This window comes from Vipera ursinii (assembly GCF_947247035.1).
Source record: "Vipera ursinii genome assembly, chromosome: 3".
NCBI classification, from domain to species: Eukaryota; Metazoa; Chordata; class Lepidosauria; order Squamata; family Viperidae; genus Vipera; species Vipera ursinii.
The window spans coordinates 146,105,577-146,126,732 of record NC_139516.1 but is presented as its reverse complement, the minus strand read 5'-3'; the positions used below and the strand labels follow the sequence as shown (position 1 = coordinate 146,126,732).

Sequence of the window (21,156 nt, the reverse complement as noted above, 5' to 3'; positions counted from 1 at the left end):
AGTCTAATTGCTATTGCTGTTGCTATGTTTCACAATGTTTTTGCTGAAAGTTGGCATTTACATCTGGTTTTCAGAAAAAGCAGTCCATAGCAAACCAATTGGTTCATTTTGTGACTGCGGCAGTAGCTTAATGACCTCAACAAAAAATGTTGTAAAACTAGATCAGTCATGTGGGTGACCTGCTTTATGACCATGATGGACAAGCCCCATTACAGTCATAAGTCAAGGACTGTCTGTAGGGTAAAGTTCTGTATATGTAAAGGATTCCATATTACTTACTCCAAAGTGCTATGATTTGTAATTAGAATTGCCCATTCTAATTTTTTATCTCTATGATTTGCTAGCTATTACTTTATACATAGCCTTTCTAAGAAAAATTGGAAAATCTGTCATGTGCTTGTTGATTTTTTAAAAAAAGAACTGAGTATTCACAGATACATTGGGCAATCTGTGGTGATAATAAGATCACCATGAATGGACAGTTTATGAATTAGTTTATTTTGCAAAAACAAAATGATCTCTTTGTATGCAGATGTCATCAAATTGCTATTGTTCCAGTACAGTGAACACTGAATGGATTTTTAATCTAGGTTTTATAATACAACTTAAGTTGCTGCATGTTTCAATGTTAACCACATTCTGAAAGCTGGAGAGAACATTGGATTCTTTCATTAAGAACAAGTTGTTTTAATTACATTGTGTATTATTTTTAGAAACTGCCATTTAACAGGACTTTTGGCCTATAGCAGGAAATAAAAGAAAGCGCCTTCATCCAAAATTCTTCAATCTGATGCCAATTCTTAAAACATTTAGAAGTATAGGCAGAAATGACCTTTGTTGAGTCATGTTATATCATCATTTCCTTTTGACCTTGAACAAGGTTAAAAGAATACAGGGAAGCAAAGTTTGTTTATAAAGCATTTCCTTCTGAATAAACAACTTCAAATAACTATTGAAAGTCTTTAGAAAGGTGTAACAAACAATATATATTAAGCATTATAATATAATGATGCTTATTATATTATAATATGATAGTGCTTATTATATAATATAGAATTATTGGGCATAAAGAGATTTTTGGGCTTAGAGAGATAATAAGAACCATCTTATGACCTATGCTTATCTCCCAAGGCGTGGTGTAGTTTCTGAGTGATTCACCATGTCAATCAAAACTCCTGTATTATTACTGTACATGATTAGAGAAACAAAAGTGTGATAAGGACGTAGGTTACTCCTGCGTTATCTATTGAACGGTTCTGTGTGGGTTTTTTTTCTACCTTCTGCAGTTCTCTGTGAGCCCTCCCAAACTTTATTTGAGGCCTCCCCAGCTCTTTAGACAAGATGTGGGGAATGTAAGAGGACTTCAAAAGAAGGGGGAATCTTTTGGTCTTCTAAATGTAATTCCATCCATCAGCAAGAGAATACAGTCGAACGTTGCCATGGTGCTTTTCAGGCTCTTAGGAGAGACATGAAAGAGGTCTAAATAAATAACTAATCTTGCCAAATGCACCACCTTGTTTGGACTTGCTCACTTCTACAACTCTGCACAGTTATCACATACTTAGATAGTGTTCTGTAATGATTGAAGGAATAAGGGAACTCTAACCTTGTTCAAAGTTCACTGCAGTTATAAACTCGTAGAAGAAGCTTGCTGTTTGTAATCCATTCCTGCCCCTTACCCACAATATCAGCAGGAAAGTTGAAACTGTTAAGTGTGATGATTTATTACCATATTGTCTCTTGATCTAGCTTTTGTTTTGCTATCACTGTTTTATTGCAACCCTACTGCAGCAGTCCTTCAGTCCCAAGGGTGGATCACTTTCTGATGGCTAGGCTGCACTTTGGGGAGTTCAAGCAAAGTGGGTGAAGCTACTTTTTTTCCCTCTCCCTTAATTGGTGGAGAGAATTTTATGGGGATCCTGTGGGATTTGGGGCTTTCATTTTTAAAAACACAGTTAAATATTTTGTAAGATGGGCCGTGCAGTTTATAGTGTGGCTTCTGCCTCATGGTTGGGAGAAATTACAGCATTGCTCTTAACCAATAGTAGTCAGAAGAGAACACTGGTGACTCCAAGGAGGAACTTACGGTAGTGGTCTAATTTTATAGCAAAACTGCACCATGAGGAAAGGGGGAAATCTTACTCTTCTGAGCTGGTCTGTAGATGTAACAACTCTCAGAGTTGATCTGCTTAGCATTAACACTTGGGATCGATTGGTAAAATTTTGTTGCTTTAAAATTAACCTGCAAACTAAGCCCGTGGTTCTTTGTGAATATGTTTAATTTAGGGATTGCAAAATTAAATGTTTCAAAGCTGTCCATTTCCCCCAGGATTATACTGCTCCATGTTAAGGGGGTGGGAGTTCAGCAATTTCTAAAAGTAAATCTTCCACTCTGATTCAGATGGTCCTGATTCATCCAGAACATTAGATCCAAAACTTCTTAAATAGGTTTTGAAAAATGCTGAACCCCTTCTCCCTCTCATGGCACGATCCAAAAGGAGGTAGAAATATTCTAGCATTCCTGGATTAATGAATGCTGTGTATAGTTTGTTCAAGTTGTTTTGTTGTTCATCTCTTTAGTTTTGATTGGGAAGAAAAGCTTTGGACCATGCAAGAATGCAAAGGCAGCGTCCATCTGCAAATTCACTGCAACAGTTGCATCTACTTCCAGGACTGCATGGCTATTGCAAAAATATAAAAGATGCGGCAGCTTTAATGAGTCACCAATAGATTTGGTGTTTTTGAAATTGAATCTGAAACATTGCACAACCCTATTTTAAAGTTGAAAGCATGTTCAAGATGCTGCACTTTCTCATTACCAGTGATTTTCCATGATATGCATAAACTGAATGCTAGTAGATCAGTATTAGTGCCTTAACATAATAGAGATATATTTGTTCTTCTCTTCTGTATTTGTGCCGCTTCTTGTCTGACTCCACAATGATAATTCCAATGGAATTCCATTAAGAAGAAAAAAACATTAACCGATAACATATCTGAAGTAATAATAGTTCTAATTCTCCACTTAAATGACACCTTTGTCTACATTATTCCATGAAACTGATTCTTAGCTATGTTGAAGGAACAGTGGATTAGCTAGACCATAAGTCCAATCTTGCAAGACATTTCTCCAATGCTCTTCTGTCCTTCTATATTAGGCAACAAAAAGGAAGAATTCCACTCACTTTTCCTTGGGTAAGGAAAAAGGATTTAATGAACCGCAAAGCTGGATGCCTGACACAGTACATGCACCATCAGCATTTCTCTTGCTAACAGAACACAGAGCTGGCACAAGAACGGCCCTAGTCACCACTTTTGGAAAAGGAACAACTCTGATAGACATCCAACTTTGTTCTCTTTTTTAATGCATTCCTATATGCTGCAGGACTGACACATGTACGTTACTTGCCTCAGCAGAGTCAAGAACACTATCTGTTGTTTTGCCCAGAAGAAATTATCGTAGCATTTGGCAATTGTCAGAGATATGAGAGAAGGAAAAGGAGTTGTGGGTACACCATCTGGTTTTGTTAATGCATAAACAAGTTTAAAAATCTGGTCCAAAATGCACAATTTTAAAGAACCAGATGACCACAGGCATTCGGAAAGAGAAAGGGAGAAATGAAAACCTTCAATTCCTTGAGGTTCCTCAGGAAACAGATTCCTGCATACCAGAAAGGCTCAAAAGTAGGGAGGGCAAAGAGACAACTGGGGAGGAGGGGATATGTTTTTTCTTCTTCTTCTTCTGTTTCCTTCCTCTGGGAGTTCATTATTTTAAGTTCTACATTACAAAATGAATCTGTGGATGGTTTGCTTCTTTAAATGCACAGCCCAGTGGAAGACCTAGAGAGGGTAGAACCATAAGTGATAGACAGTAGACCAGAAGGGAGCTTATGTGGCAGCCTCATCCTTATACCAGCTGTGCCTAGTCCAGATAGGCATTGGCATTCTAGTTCAATCTGAAGACCAGTTCATATATTTCCAAAGCTGTTTCCACAAGGCTGGAACCCGCACTGTCCTGGCAATGTCTGGTAGGAAAAAATAACGTATGTTGAGTAACCGACGTGGATCCTTCCCATGCTTGCCTTTTTCAGGCCCCCAAGAGAGGCACAAGCATGGGAGAAATCCACAACTATTTGCCCAACCAACCCAACTTCTTCCAAGCCTTTTAATCTACTTTTGCCAAGGTTGTTTTTTTTACTTTTGCTTTATTTTCCTTGATTTCCTGTTATTGACGATTGCTGCATTCTTTTTAAAAGTTTCCCTGAGAATTAAGTGATGGAGGATACTGCAGAAACCTAAGGAGAGAAACAGGAGCTGGAGAATTAAGTGGGCCTGAAATGCAATAGAGAAAAATAATTGATTTTTGGTCTTGGAAAGAATAGAAGGAGAATCCACCAGCCTCGTCTGTCTGTGTATCTGATTTACATAATCAAATGTGAATAAAAAATAATTAAAACAAAGTATTAATTAAACATTAAAGACAATTAAAACAGAAAAATCAACAAAAATATGGGAGAATGCAGTCAAGATCTAACATACAATCTATCCATTTTTCAGAGTCCCTGGCATCCCCAGGCCTGTTGGCAAAACCATATTTTAAGAGATTTTTCTCTGCTCTTAATACAGCAAATCTGGATCTGTGAGTGATGAAGTAGCTCCAGAATATCCTTTGATGGGCAGCTTGACTTATTTATTTGCAAACGTAACAGACTCATAAAACAAAATGTAAAATTCCAGTAACATTTCTGTAACGGAATGTTATCACCCCTGGGTTTGCAGGCTGCTCCAATCATTTGAGGAAGGGGCCATGTTTATCTCAGGGAGAGGGTCCTAGGAGTGGCAGCTCCTGTGTTTCTTAATTCCTCCCCACATGCAATTCTCTCAAGGTCAGTATTCCCAGCAAAGCCTTTGTAAATGATCAGATAAACACACAATTCTGTTGAAGCATTTGCCTGATCTTAGTTCCGCACTGTAAAGGATTTCAAAGTTCTTTGAACCAGTCATTCTCAGAGGCATGCTTCATTTGGGCTTCCCACCACCACAAACACTCTCTGAATAAACCGTTTGCCAGAAATATAAAACATATTCTGTTGGATACTTGCTCTTCCTAGGCAAGATGTAAGAATATATGGAGCAAGACAGAGGGTGAAAATTCAGATTTGGTTTTATTTTTTTTTTAATTTTAATTCCATTTATATCCCGCCCTTCTCCGAAGACTCAGGGCGGCTTACAAGCTTAGCAGTAGCCTTCATTCTATGTATATGCCTGCTTATTAGGGCTCTCACACACACACCCCAAGCGGCATTATTACAAAGTCAGCTTAATTGCCCCCAACAATCTGGGTCCTCATTTTACCTACCTCGGAAGGATGGAAGGCTGAGTCAACCTTGAGCCTGGTGGGATGCGAACCTGCACTAATTGCAGGCAGCTGGTGTTACTTAAGGAGGCATTAGCCCACTGCTCCACCAAGGTTGCATAAGCATTTTCTTCCTGACGGCTTATACTTTTAGATGCAACCCCTAATGAATATGGGATAAAAGTCCATTTCTTTTACTCTGGGATTATTAGACAAAGGTTCAGTCTCAGTTTTGATGTGGTTAAATTCCTGGGAGACACCTGACTTCTGGTGACTGCCTGGACCAGTTCCTACCATTATCTTGGCAGGTTATCGGAAGTAGTTTAACCTTCCGTGGTTCCTAGCGTTGAGAGAGAGGGACAGCACAATGCCTGCAGTGACCCAGTGTGTGTGTAGGGGGGAAAAGCAGGCCCAATACCCGCAGGATCCCCAGGGTGTGGGAAGTGAAGCACAGGGTGCCTAACCCTAACCCATGCCTCCCGGACACTTGAGGTAGCTTGTGCTTGACTTAACAACCCACATGGTTGCTTAACAGCCACATCGGAGAGAGCAGGTCACCGTGCTTAATGACTGTCATGACTTGCGAATATAATGGGCAGGCTCCACATTAAGCTTGTGAGTCAAAGACTAGTCTTTGTATCAAAGAAGTCCATAATATTTGGTGTAGCCTGTTCTTAACAAACCCATGCTGACGTCAAGGGATCACTTCGTTCATTTCTAGTTACTCACAAACCATCGACTTGATTACCCTTTCTAGGATTTTTCCAGGTATTGATGTCAAGCTGACTGGCCTGTAGTTTTCTGGATCCACTCCCCACCCCTCCCCGTTTATAAAGATTGGGTCCACATCAGCTCTTTTCCAGTCTTCTGGCAGTTCCCCTCATTGCTCCAGAATCTCTGAAAGTTTTCCTTCGGTGATTGTGAGATCATATCTGCCAGCTCCTTCAGAACTCAGGGGTGTACTGAAAATAAATCAGCAAAACTATTCCAAACAACAGAATTTGTCAAGGGAGCATTTTATACTGCAGTCCAAAGGCATGGGAGATAGAAAGCTCTGATTCTCTGGACATGCCCTTTTATAAATTATATGAAAAAGGCAGTCATTATAACTCATTAAAGATGCTAATATTTGGTGAGAAAATATTTATCTCCAATACATGGGGATTAAAAAACAAACAAAAAACTGCAAACATTATACCAAGGGATATCAAGGCATGAAACTTCACTTGTATTAATGAGCCCTGTATTTTATTTTATGTATTTTATGTAAAATAAAACTTACATATTTGGAGGACATCTATCAAGTTGATTTACAAACACATTTAGAATTCCAAATAGACTATTTTCCATGTGCTTCTAAAAATAAGACTGCCAATCATTTTGTCATTTTGCAGTGGGTTTTGAATCTTAAAAATTATGTGCCAGACAGTTGTTGATTATTGATTTTGAAAATGCTTGTGATTACCTATCCAAGAGAATGTAATTCCAGTAGTATTACAAAACCAATCCTGGCAGTAACTGGAGAGACAGTTTGCTGTAGTAGTTAAGGTACCAAGCTAGAAACCAGGAAATTGTGAATTATGATCCTGAAAACCACCTGGATGACTTTAGGCTAGTGACTCAGCCCATAATTTCAGGTTCAGGAGAGAAGCTGGGTCAATGAATCAACACTTGATTGGTTTAAAAAAATAATTTTCAATCATTTTATTTAAGTCATAAATTATAGCAGCACAACTAAGAGTCTCCGCCAAAAAAACCAAAACAATTTACAACACTAAGCATATGGGGCCTTTTTTGCAACAGATGATTTGACCATTTGCAAAGATTAGATGTTCACACAGGTTTGGGATAACTCCCAGAAGCCCTCCTTAGAGTGAACAGCAAGCCTTTAAGGATAAATACAAGGAAGAAAGCGTATCCCTGTTTGCAAGGGGTGTATATTTTCATTTTATTATTCCTAAGAAAATATTAACATCCAGAAATGCATATGATACAGGTATCCTTGGCTAGAATTCAGAGTAAGTAAAAAGGTAAAGTTTCCCCCGCACGTGCATGCGGGGGAACTCTAGGGGCCGGTGCTCATCTCTGTTTCAAAGCCGAAGAGCCAGTGCTTGTCCGAGGACGTCTCCATGGTCATGTGGCCAGCATGACTAGATGCCAAAGGCGCACGGAACGCTGTTACCTTCCCACCATAGTGGTCCCTATTTTTCTACTTGCATTTTTACGTGCTTTCGAACTGCTAGGTTGGCAGAAGCTGGGATGAGTAATAGGCGCTCTCTCTGTTACACGGCACTCGGGATTAGACCCGCCAAACTGCCGACCTTCTGATCGACAAGCTCAGCATCCTAACCCACTGAGCCACCGCAGATTTCAAAATTGCCATGATTGAGAATTTTTCTTTATGGTTTGTATTAGTAGCTGAACACTAAACTAGTGTTTGCCCAAAGATTCTCATTCTCTCCCTCTCCCTCTCTCTCCCTCCCTCTCCCTTGTCTAACGTGTATTATTTTGTGCATCAGTCTTAAGAATAGACTGACTCTAAAATTGTTTGTATTTTCAAAGGAGTGAAAGAAACTGAAACAGCTTGTGGCATTTGTTTCCTGTGTGTTTGTATGCATTAACACATTTGTAGGGTTATAAAGACCTACATAAAACACAAATTCACATTATACGCTTGGTTAACTAAGTTGATGTACCAATCAAATGATTGCATGCAGTTAAGCGCTTCAAGTGAAACCCTCGAGATGAAATCTCATCTCTAATGGGCAACGTACCTTTCTGTATTTCAATGGAAAATAAGGATCTGAGAATATTTATATATTCGTCCTAAGTTTACATAGTTACCCATGTCACTTTTATTTAGACTCTAATTTTGTTGTGTCTGTATGAACTTAGGCCAGGGAAGAAATCTTGCAACTTTTATGTCAAGTGCTTTGCTTCTAGCATCTAAATAGCAGGGGAGAAACAGTTCTCTAAATTGCCAGAATGCATTCAAGTTTGATGTGAGATCTGAAACAAAACTTCCATTCTTAGAAAAATCAGCATTCTTGCTACCTGTGTTTCTGAATCAGGTAATGACAAAGAAAAGCATCTACTTTTGTAGTAGGTGCCTATTGCCCCAAGGGTAGACATTTGTTTTGCAAAATATATGTAGCTTGAAGACATGTTGATACTTCTAATGATGATTTTCTTGTTGCCGGCTTGTCAGGTTTATTAAATGCTTTTTCTTCAGATTTCTCAAATCTTCTTTTGCACCCTACTCATGTGGTCATGGTAGATTTTTGGGAAACAGGTTGAACAAATTTGGAGTGCCCAAGCTTCAGTTAATTGAATGAATTTTTTGCACACAGAAGGTTCTGGGTTTAATCCCTCACATTGCTAGTTGGAAGGATCATATATTTGGTGATGGTGAAGACTTTTTCCAGAAGCACTGAAAAGCTGGATGGAGAATTAGTTTAACCCACTAAAAAACATATTCATGTAACCTGAATCATTCAAGTATAAACCCAGATTTACTGCAAAATGATTAGCCAAGCCATTCTACCTATCTGAAGGGGGAAACCATAAGATTTAATATAATAATTCAGAAAAAACAACATGCTGTATTTTGTCACCAAACTCTAATCTATGATAATATTTGAATAATGTTTATTAAACAATTATTTGGTTAGTTCCTGCCAATACTATATACCAATTCTGAGTTCAGATATAATCATCTGTGGTAAGATAGAATTAGTGAACTGTACAGCAAACCATGGTTCAGTTATGATTATTTGCCAAAAAACTTTATTGGCATAGATTTGTATGTCAATTAAACCAGAGTAAACTACTTTTGATTTGTATGAACTGGTTTACTGTGACTGCCCACTAAAAATAGCTATATGAATCCATTCTACTTACATTTTCTCCAAACTCATACATTAAATCTAATGATTTTTGCTACCTATTTGAGGAAATCAAAGCAATTCCTCTGATTCCCTCACTTAATGTAAACTAAGCAATTCATTGATTAGCCATCAATCTTCAGACATATGTTAGTTTTGTCCCTAACATATGTATCAGTTTATTCTATAAACACTATTTGTAGATGGATTTATAATATTTTTAAAGACACACAAAACTAAAAAGTTGCCTTTCATTGTCAAATTTGTTGTAAAGCCTTCATTTGTTACCCAAGATTAGTATGAAACTATGAGGCTGATTTATTACAATACATCAAAACAGAGATAAAGCAATTAGCAACTTCATCATTAGCTTTTTAAAAAATGTATTGCAAATGTGACATGCCTAATCCAGATTGGAATTTTGGCAGAAAAGGCAAAAGGATTTGACTTCACTATATTTCTAATCCATTTTATTCTTTCTGACTCCTACACTTAAGCCTAACCTTCACTTGCTACTTGCAATTGTGGGAGGATGGTGTAGGGTGGATCAGTCCAAATTGTAATCACACTGGCTTTGAATTAAAATTAGCCACATTCCAGTTTAGCATGTCAACTGAACTCAGTCTGTGATCTTACTTGATAGTTCAATGTGCCCTGTGAACAATATGTCAATTAGTTTAATTGAGCCTACTGTAATCACATCAACCATAAGAAAAATAATGTGCAAACAGAGCCATTCATTATGATCCAGTACAGAACTAAACGATATGTCCTAGCTGGGTGTGCATATTTTTCTATCCAAAATAAGAAGCATTAAGTTTCTCACTAATAAAACCACCAGATAAAATGCATCCACAAATGGTCACTGTTTATACTTTTGTGTACTTCTCTTTTAACTTTTAGGTGGTAACTCCAATCAGGTCAGGACAAGGTTATGTTTACGAGTTTCCTGGCAAATACCAGAAGGATGCCTACGATATCCTACCAGTTCGTCCTCTTCAAGGGGTAAGTAGTAATAAAAATTTCATCAGCTCTGAAATTAAGTTGCCACCAAGGTCTTGACATTGTATCTGTTGTTCTGCACAGATTTCATTGTCACATTCCAAATCAGGGGTTCCCAACCGGGGGTATTGGCACCCCCTGGGCCTGCAAGACGATATTCCATGGGGTGCGAAAACTTGGATTTTCAAAATTATACTGTAGATGCATAATTCGTTGCTGTTATTTTGAACTTTTGTAAGGGCTGCGAGAATATATCAGAACTTTCTAGGGGTGCGGGGTACAGAAAAGGTTGGGAGCCACTGTTCTAAATTAAACATGTGATTTGCTTTCTTTTTGATCTCGATAAGATGTACTGTTTACTCTCTAGATGGCCAGAATAGTTTACAAATACAGTGAAAGTTGGGAAGCAGAAAAGGAAAAAAAATCTACCTCTTTTTTGTGAGAGAGACAGCTAATTCAACTGTTCATGAAAAAATATGTGAAGGCCATAAATATTGTCCATTGCATAGAATTTTTTTTCTAAATGCTGAAACCATTTTTCCCATGAACATTTACAATAAATAGAGCCAATATTGGTAGAACATCAATTCACTGCAGTAAACCTTTTGACTTGAGAGAGAGTCCTTGTAGGGACAGAGAGAACGGACAAATGTCCATTAAATCCACATGTGTGTTGTTTGCATAATGGTGTCATTTGCAATTAAGTCTTGATTTAGTAGATAAACACACTTTAACAGAAACTTGACAGACATTAGACTGTTAAACAGGGATTGAATGCAAACCAAGTATTTGTTCATTACATCCAAAATCACTGGCATCCACTAATTTGAGGTTTTACTCTAACAGGAAGTAGTTATCTGAGAACCAATCTTTTTTATTATTATTATTGTGTTAAATGTCTACTGGGCTAACTAGACCGAGTTTCATTTTATTCATGGTCACATACTATACCAAGATTTGGGCAAGCCCTGATGAAATCTAGTCTACTTCACTGAAATAAACATATTCCAGTGGGATTGAAAACGGTGGGCAGGGAGGGGGAAGAACGTGCTTGCAAGAATAATTTGCAACATTCCTGCTGATTGGTGTAAGGAGGCCTCAAAGTGGCCAGATCTATTTTTCTTTCCTTAAGGGATTCAATAGCTTCTGACTTTATTAGTACTGTGATCCACAAAATGTGAAATTGGTTTTATTTTGGCATTATTTGAGCTTTTCTTTCAGGAATAGAGAAATAATACACACACACACACAAGCTTATAAAATCTTTGTAGCTCTACATCTAATATATAGCAGAGAATATTTTTTTTGCTGGTCTTGGTGCAACAGAGTGAGGAGTGTTCTTGCACCTCATAAAAATTGTTGGGGATTAGACATCAGTGTGGGGATTAAGCATGGTTATCAGCAGCAGCTGCACTCATATTTAAAGTAAAGATGACAGCAAGGGGTGGGGGGCTGAGATAAATCACAAGAATTAAAACTTCAGAAGGATCAAGGTCTGTTTTCATTTTGTTTTTTTCAATGTGGATCATCCTGAGCCTGACTGCATATATGGCTTCAAATACATCTTTACCTGGTTCTTTCTTCTTGGCAGTCATTTAGACTGAAAAATAATTGACCTACCAAAGGTCTTTCACAGTTTTATAAAGTGAAAAGGACTTAACTCTGTCTTTTTATCTTCTCTAGCTGAGAATCACTGTGTACATTATGTTTTTAATATGTAAATCTTTTTTTCCCCATTACGGATCCAAGGTGGGGAACAATACAGCATATTGTGCTTGCTTTGCTGTACTGTCTCTCATCTTTGAACATAAAAATAAACTGATCCGAGAACCAGGACTGGCTACAACTGCCTGCTGAGCTGTGCAAGAACCCTTAAATGACTAGATGACTTTGTTTGGTTCTTTTTTTTTTCCCCTGAAAAAAATCCCGAGCACTTCCAAGCCTTGATGGCAGTTAATCCCCCGATAATCAAAGCGGACTTTCACTCATCTGCTTCTGGTGTGTTTCTTTAAAAACATCAGAGGCAGAAAATCTGCCAGCAATAGAGCACTGCCAAGGGGTAAAGAACAAACAGATATCCCCCCACCCCACCCCCAGCCTCCTCCTTCATTTTACGTGCAGAAGTGAAGTGGACTTTAGTCCTACTCTTAGGTCCTCCGAGATGAGCAACCTCTTTGGAAGGGGCTAATGTGAGACATCCAGCTGTGTCTTCCTAAGGTCATCCTGGAGAGTCAGGAGGAATGAGCAAGAGCTATTTCTGCTTCCCAACTTCTGTTCCATGAGGCAGTTGCCTCATTGCACCTACCTAATCGTTGTAGGGCTGGCCCTGAAATAAGCCGCTTGGCTGATTAACCAAACTTTTGTTTTCAAAAGTTCATGGAAGGGGGAATAGGGTGACTGAGAGACCGTAAACAAATTTTGCTTGTTGTCAGAAGACGTTGGACAGACATTCACGGCTATTGGCTGGAGTAGCTTTAGTTTATCCTACCGAGACATGCCATTTGCCAAGGAATCAATTAGAGAGCCCAGACTGATTTCATCAAGGTTGAAGAGGTTTTTCTTTTGCGTAATACATTGTTTCTCTGCTTAGATCTATGATGTCCCCCCTGGATCAGTTAAAAGTCCTCCACAAGCAGCTCAAATGAGTGATATGAAATCTCAAGGGATCTACGATGTTCCACCCACCAAAGGGGTAAGTTTATTGAAGTTCCATTTAAAGCAAACATGTAATTTCATGCTGGATTGAAGACATGTTTAAACAAAAAGTATATTTTGCATTGAAGAAAAGATGGGAGAAATAGCAGAGTGCTTTGAACTCCGGGCCTCTTAACATTCCCCTCAAGCTTTATAGCTCATTTATTTTTTGTTTGGTTTTTTTATAACTGTTATAAAGCTATATAGCTGAGCATAATTATTATCCTTAGGTAAGATATTCTTGTAATTAGTGTTTGTTTTTTAAAAAAATGTACACATGCAATGGACTGATTGTATCTTTGTACTTATCTAAGGGGAGTTCGAAAACTATAAAGAAGATAGAATCTTTTGTGAGGCTCCATCAACACAAATCTCTATGCATTGTTAATATCAGGATGCACATTGGTTATGCAGCCAGTTTGTTTGAACTTCACTTCTGTGATACAGTGACTGGATTCACACATCATATGAACCCTTAATATTACTCCTTTGGTTTAGCAAGTTGTATCGATCCAGTTGGTTTGGCAAGGGCCCTCCCACATACTCCAGTCGAGGAAAGGCTGTAAGGCTGTTGCAGTCTTCCCTCACCAAGTCAATTAACACTAAAAGTTGATCAGCAATTTTGCTGCTCTGGAAAATTAACACAGTGAAAATAAATCTGCTAGTTTTTGTCACTGGTGGTGGGGCAGAAGGTTTCCATTGGCAGGAATATTTTCCTCATCCCGGCCCTTGGAATTTTTCTTCTCCTCCTAGATTGAAGATTGAACGACACAGTTTCTCCCGTGTTGCTGATCTGAAGTAATTTTGCTATATTACTAGGGAACAGCTTTAAACGTACACGCTTAGATGCACAGCAACAAAAGAGCAAGGGAAAGGACAGGGCACTGAGTATCTGGAGGGCGTTCTAGCCAGCTACAGTGTGGAAAGGTGAGGAGGCTCAAGGAGTACTACATAGTGACATGCAAATAATTTTGATGATTTAGGGGCCAGGTGAAATGGGTCTAGTCAGTGACTGTTAGGCTGATGTGTAAACTGTGTTAAGGAATTTGTTGTGCAGAGGTCTCCTTGTGCTACCAAGGGGTTGCACAGACAAGGAAGGGTACTGAGAGCAGTAAGAGTCACACACAGGAGTACACTGAGTTGTAAAAGCAAAAAGTATTTTACTTTGAGGTGGTGTAAAAACAAAAATGCACAGTCAAAAATAAACAGTCCAAGTCATACACAATAGCAACAGTCCAAGGAGTAATCCAAACTACAAAGTCTTCTTACTGGTCCAGAGGTCAATACACAGTTCAGGTTTACAACAGTAGTAAACCAACAGCAGAGCAAAAACAGTAGTAGTAGAGAGCAGTGAATTCAGAGAGAGAGAGAAGCTACGTTTCTAGCTTCCTCTTATGGCCATGAGAACACTTACACACCCATTGGCCAATTAACAACTTAAAGACATAGCATTATGGCTAATATATTTTCAACCCAACATTGTAGGCTAACACCATATGCCTAACAAACTGGATCAAGTCTTTATACAGAGCATGTATAAAGTATCCATGAGATGTAAGTTGTAGGGTCAAGTTGTCAGTTTCTGCCAGGTATCCATTGTACAAGATCTGATATTTGTTGGGCTCTGTTTGTCCTTGACAAGATAGTAGCTTAGGAACTCATGTATCCAGCTGCTCATATTTCATAATGTACAGGTTAACTGTGCTGTAGGAAAACCATCTAAATAATTGTTTTCTGGGCCAATACTAGCTTTCGTTGGCTATTTTCAAACCATTACATTATCTTTTCTGGGATTTGACCGTATTCAGCCAGGAAATAGCTCTTCCACGAAGTAACACTGCTTGTTGTCCATGCAAATGGTAGTCATACGCATTTAATAAGGGAGGCGGTGGCTCAGTGGGTTAGGACGCTGAGCTTGTCGATCAGAAGGTCGGCAGTTTGGCAGGTCGAATCCTGAGTGCCGCGTAGCAGAGTGAGCGCCTGTTACTCGTCCCAGCTTCTGCCTACCTAGCAGTTCGAAAGCACGTAAAAGTGCAAGTAGAAAAATAGGGACCACTACGGTGGGAAGGTAACAGCGCTCCGTGTGCCTTTGGCGTCTAGTCATGCCGGCCACATGACCACGGAGACGTCCTCAGACAAGCACTGGCTCTTCGGCTTTGAAACAGAGTTGAGCACCGGCCCCTAGAGTTGGAAACGACTAGCACGCATGTGCGAGGGAACCTTTACCTTTTACCTTACACATTTGATAACTTAATGTCATGAAGATATTTCTTTCAGCATAGTAACTTAAGTTTGCCTGTTATGTTCCAGATCTGTACCAACCCCTCTTCCTCACGCAGAGATGATGTGGATGCTAGAGAACGAATGCCTGATTTGGCTGGTTGCATAAAGCATGAAGTGAGCTCAGAAGGTGTATATGATGTCCCTCCTCCCATAGCCAAGGCAGCTGTCTCTTCTGAGCTGACACCTCTCCAGCAAGGCCTCTATGATATTCCAGTGAGCTACCAAACTCAATTTGTTGGACAGCAAATAATTCCCCAGGCAGATATTTATGACACCCCTCGGGGAATTCCCTTTCCTGGACAGCATCTGGCATTTGGTGAAAGTCTGAACCCAGATGGAAAAGAAGGAATATATGATGTCCCTCCACAGGTGACACAGGACACTAGAAGGCTACCGGATGTTACTGATGGGATAAACCGATTGTCTTTTTCAAGTACAGGGAGCACCCGGAGCAACATGTCCACGTCTTCCACAACATCAAAGGAATCTTCTTTTTCAGCTAGTCCTTCTCAGGACAGAAGAATAATACTGGATCCTGACACAGCCATAGAGAGACTTTATTGGAATCAGAACACAGTAGAAAATGCTGTCTCCAGTTTGATGGCCTTCATCGGTCCTGACTGGCGGTCGTATGAGAACATGGAAAAACACATCAATAAGATACATACTGCGGTTGACAAAGTGGAACAGTCATTGGTCGACTACCTACATTTGGCAAAGGGGGCAACTGCCAATGCTTCCTATCTTTCAGAACTTAGTCTCTACAATAAAATGAGGAGGGAGCTGCAGAGACTGGAAGATTCCTATCAGATTTTGACCCAGACTAGCCATGATCTCAGTAATTGTAGTTGGTCCTTGAATGTCCTAGCACTCAACAAGCCTCAGAACAAATGTGATGACCTGGATCGTTTCATTATGGTGGCAAGGACAATCCCAGATGATGCCAAACAACTGACCACCAGCATCAGCGTCAATGCTGAGGTGCTCTTCAAACAAGGACCTTGCAGCTCCTATATAAAAAATGCGTCGGAGAGCATGAATCCTGGGGCTGATTATGTGTACGATAATCCTCAGGCTCTAACATTGCATCCTGGGGATAAAAACCAGGACCACTGCACTTCTCTATCACCACTCCTTTCTAAAAAACAGCCTTACCAATGCAACAGCAATAATAGCTTAGAAAAGAGCTGGATGGATGATTACGATTACGTGCACTTGCAGGTAAGTTCCACCTACCTTTTCTAGATGTGTCAGCCAGAGGTTTCTGCGATGTTTATAAGCAGGACCTGAAGTCAGCAGTCCTGTCTTACTATTGCTTTACTTCTATCCATTTAGCTATAGCGAATAATATCCATCTTTTAACTGTCCTTTTAAACTATGCCTGAAGTGGTCATAGGCACATTGTTTAGAAGTAGACTTCCCAAGCAGTTGCTTTTCAGGTATACTCCCAATCATTCAGTCATGAATGCCCCAAATCTGATTGATGGTTAAGCAACAAAAATGTCTTTCGATATCAAGATATATGAGAGTTCAGGATATTTTAGGCCTGATTAGATATCAGAATAAGAGTTAGAAGGGACCTTGAAAATCCAACCTCCTGCTCAGGCAGGCAATCCTATACAATTTCAGACAAATGGTTGTTCAATCTCTTCTTAAAAACTTCCAGTGTTGAGGGATCCACAACTTCTGAAGGCAAGTAGTTCCACTGATTAATTGTTCTAACTGTCAGGAAATTTCTCCTTAGTTCTAGGTTGCGTCTCTCTTTGATTAGTTTCCATTTATTGCTTCTTGTCCTGCCTTCAGGAGCTTTGGGGAATAGGTTGACTCCCTCTTCTTTATGGCAACCAGTGGTAGGATTGAGCTGGTTCGCACCGGTTCAGTAGAGCCAGTAGCTAAATTTTGTTGAGTTCGGAGAACTGGCTGAACGTACACTACTTCTGGAAGTCCGTTCTGGGTCTTGGAGGCCTGGAGAGGGCCTCCCAGGCCTAGAACCACCTGCCGGAAGTGCATGGATGCCACTTCTGGAAGTCCATTCTAGGCCTTGGACGCCCAGGCCTGTATCCACGCAGAGAACCAGTTGTGCAAGTATTTGAATCCCACCACTTACGGCAACCCCTTAGATATTGGAACATATCTAAGACCTGTGTTATGGATCTGCCAGCTCTTTCATTTTCTAGCCAGTGAGTAATTATTGTCCTTCCCAATTCCATTCTCCCTACTTGTGCAGCAGAGAATGGAAATGCCAAGACAAGCCAGTTGCTTTGTGGGTTCCAGGGATATATCCTGGCTGTAACCAGCCATTTTCTCTGTCTCCTGTTAAAACATTATTAAGCAGAACAAGATGCAACTGGACCATCATCAGGTCAATAGAATTAAAAATGAAAAGCCATATGACAGCCATATGACAGAATGCACAAAAACCCTCTACTGCCTCCCCTACCATTTCGCAGGTTGTGCAACTCTTTTTATTAGGATCACATCAAAACTATAAGTTCTCACTGTTCTCATTTACTTTTTCCTCACTACCAATGAAAAACCCGAGTGTAAACATAATAAAATACCTGCTGTTTAATAAACTAGTTAACTGCCATCTCAAGAGATGTTGTTCGTGTGGTGTGACTTTTTTTTTGTTTGTATCTCAAATTTTCTCTGATTAGGGGAAGGAAGAGTTTGAAAGGCAACAGAAAGAGTTGCTGGAAAAAGAAAACATCATTAAGCAAAACAAGATGCAACTGGAGCATCATCAGGTAAAGATCCCTACAGGTAGCATCCTAAGAATCAGGAAGGCAAAATAGAAAGACAAGGACCTGGAATTCTAGGAGTTAAAATGTTGTCCTAAAACAGGCATGTCAAACTCGTGATGTCACGTGACGTATCGGGACTTTTTCCCCATTGCCAGCAATGGGGTGAGCGTTGTTTTGGCATGACACATCCAGCCCATGGGCCGGCAGTTTGACATGCCTGTCCCTAAAAGATCACTTGCATCAACAGAGGCTTAAAAAAAAAACACCTTACGTTGCCCAGTGTCACTTAGACAGTGAGATGGTTGGCATATAAGTTTAATAAATGAGAGAAATAAAAGAAAGCAATCTCTCCAAGTATATATTTACTTACAAAGAGATAAATTAAAGTAGAAGTACATTATATACAATACTACTCTAATTCCTGGCTATATTTTCTCTGCTTCAGAACAGAATTAACATACATGGAGTAGGAAGAGTCCAAGACAAGTCTTCTCCCCACTCCTACAAGGAACCATGTTTGAGAAAAATGTGCATGAATTTGTGGGTGGAGAAGAAGAGTTTTTTAAAGCCTCCATTGATTGCAAGTGATCTTCTCCAGAATACTATAAGCTATAAGGAGTTCAAGCTTGTAAGCCGCCCTGAGTCTTCGGAGAAGGGCGGGATATAAATGTAATAAAAAAATAATAATCAGTTTACACTCTGATTCCTCACCCACAGTAGCTTTCTGTCTTTTCCCAAATGCCACTCAACAGTTCATACCTGTTTGTGTTTCTTCAGTTTTCCTGGATGATTAGAGAGTACCCATTGGGGATGTTTGTTTTTTAAGTCATCATAATCATGATGATGTTAGATTATTGTTGCTCACTGATGCATTCCTAAATCTGTGTAATCCTTGCAAATGACAGTCTACAGGCTTGTAACATAAAGATCGTAATAATCAACAGTTAAGAAATGTTTTATACTTCTTCCCATCTTGGGATTCTTCACTGTAGCCCACTGATCCTAGGCTGAACTTGTCAGGTCTCAACAACCTACTAAAAGGAAGGGTATCAAGCACTGATAGAAGTACATGGTGTTGACTTTCCTGTTTGCCTTTCAGCTGAATCAGTTCCAGCGATTGGAGCAAGAAATCACAAAGCCGGTTGAAAATGACATCTCAAAGTGGAAATCACCTCAAAGCCTTCACCCAACAAAGAACTTGGTAGCCACTCAAGACAGGCAGCTTCTTTTGTTTTATTCAGAACAATGTGAAACTCATTTTAATTCCCTCTTGAATGCCATTGATGCCTTCTTCAGCTGCATCAGTGCTGCGCAGCCCCCAAGGATCTTTGTCGCTCATAGCAAGTTTGTCATCTTAAGTGCTCATAAACTGGTCTTCATTGGGGATACACTGACTAGGCAGTTGACCACTCAGGAAATGCGCAACAGCATCATGAATTCCAGCAACCAGCTGTGTGACTTGCTCAAAAGCATAGTGATGTCAACCAAGGTGGCTGCCTTGAATTATCCTAGCACAGCAACTTTGCAAGATATGGTGGACCGTGTGACAGATCTTTCCCATTACGCACAGTTGTTTAAGTGTTCGTTGGCTCACATGACCTCTTATTGAGATGCACAAGATGGACTCACATCAACAAGGAACTGGAATGTGTCTTCTATAATATGTACAGATTTTAAACTTGATCATGTATTTTTTCTGTAGATGTTTTTATATGGAAATTTTTAAATTCATCTTAAGGATTAGAAATTACAAAGGTTTTCAGCAATCTCAATTTATTGGTTTTGATATACATTTATAAATATCAAGTGGTATTGCCGTATATGTATATGTGAGGACATTTCATAGAATCTATTATGTAAGCACCTTAACAAAAGCATCTGTCAGTTCTGTGATGTATATAAGGGCTTGATTTTAGGATACCCATTAACCTGATGCTACTTTTCCCTTTTGGGGTCTACAATGTATATTTTATTTTAGCTTAATTATGTCACATAGACAATGTTGTAAAGGCTAGGGCAACTCTTAAAAGTAAATATTGTTTTATGTCCAAAGCAAAGAGGCCTACAAACCCTATCTGGAATAATTAATTGTTAGTAAATAAACTATACCCCTTTAACACTAATGCTCTGTAAATTTTATTTGGAAATGAAAGCAAGTTTATTTCCACACATTTCATTTCAAAAGGGACACATTCAGAATGACGGTCTTAATTTTTCTTTAGATTCTGGAGACTGCCATTTTGAAAGATATAAATTGTACACTTCATAAGAGTAAGGGCCAGCAGTTTGGACTTCAGAAATCTAGATTACGGTAACTCTAGATGAAAGCAAAGACATATTAAATGCTAATCCTTTCTTGTCATGGTTGTTTCAATTTTCAGCTGTCCAAATCTGCTGTCCTTAAAATAATACTGGTTTCCCCTTTGTGATGATCTGATAATGTTCAGAGTCAGAATCCACCCTGAACTGAGTTCAGGCTACAAGGAACCAGATAATACAGGCTGAAAAGTATACTACGTGATGCTTGAAAAGGTCGAAGTGTGGAGTTACAAACCACAACCAGCAATTAGATATGTATCTTTCTCTTCCAGGAAGACAATAGATATGATTCATTTGAACAGTGCATGATTTTAGCATCTGCACTTACCAACTGTGAGGTAGAGAAGCTGAACAAGACTACTGCATGGGGCACAGCTTCCATCAAGTGGCCAGCCCTGAGCCCAATAGTTTGCAAGCAAGGCAAACTTATACCACAAACTTGTGGATATGGCAGCAGTTGCAGGCTGAGCTATCCTCTCCATGTAACAAGAAAAAAAAATCAATATGAATCTTGTTAAGTATTTACAGTAGATTAACATTTATACATTTCTCAGTCCTAAGTCTTTCCTTGCATGATCGCTTACGGGTGCTTCATCAATATTCAAAATCAGAGGTCTTCAAACTTAGCCCTTTTATGACTTGTGGACTTCAACTCCCAGAATTCCTCAGCCAGGCATGCTAGCTGAGGAATTCTGGGAGTTGGAGTCCACAAGTCATAAAAGCGCCAAGTTTGAAGACCCCTGCATTAATGGTGCTACAACCGCCTGCTGTTTCAGAGTTTTTCCTTTAAGAGTAACAGTTGCTGCCACTCAATAAAGGTAACTTTAAAGTCTAGCAGTGAGGATTAAAGGGCTAGTGCACTAGCAATGCTCAG

The 21,156-nt window shown here is 39.4% G+C and overlaps 1 protein-coding gene across 1 annotated transcript in view; it reads left to right on the top strand.

The window, feature by feature from the left end:
* Positions 1-20,843, top strand: part of NEDD9 (neural precursor cell expressed, developmentally down-regulated 9) — a 65,626-nt gene extending 44,783 nt beyond the window's left edge. Inside the window, exons 3-7 of the mRNA XM_083359936.1 lie at positions 10,144-10,245; positions 12,833-12,934; positions 15,247-16,440; positions 17,877-17,966; positions 19,063-20,843. Of these exons, the coding sequence (XP_083216062.1) occupies positions 10,144-10,245; positions 12,833-12,934; positions 15,247-16,440; positions 17,877-17,966; positions 19,063-19,572 (1,998 nt within the window). The 3' untranslated portion in view covers positions 19,573-20,843. The remainder of the gene's footprint in view (positions 1-10,143; positions 10,246-12,832; positions 12,935-15,246; positions 16,441-17,876; positions 17,967-19,062) is intronic.
* The last annotated feature ends 313 nt before the right edge of the window (positions 20,844-21,156 follow it).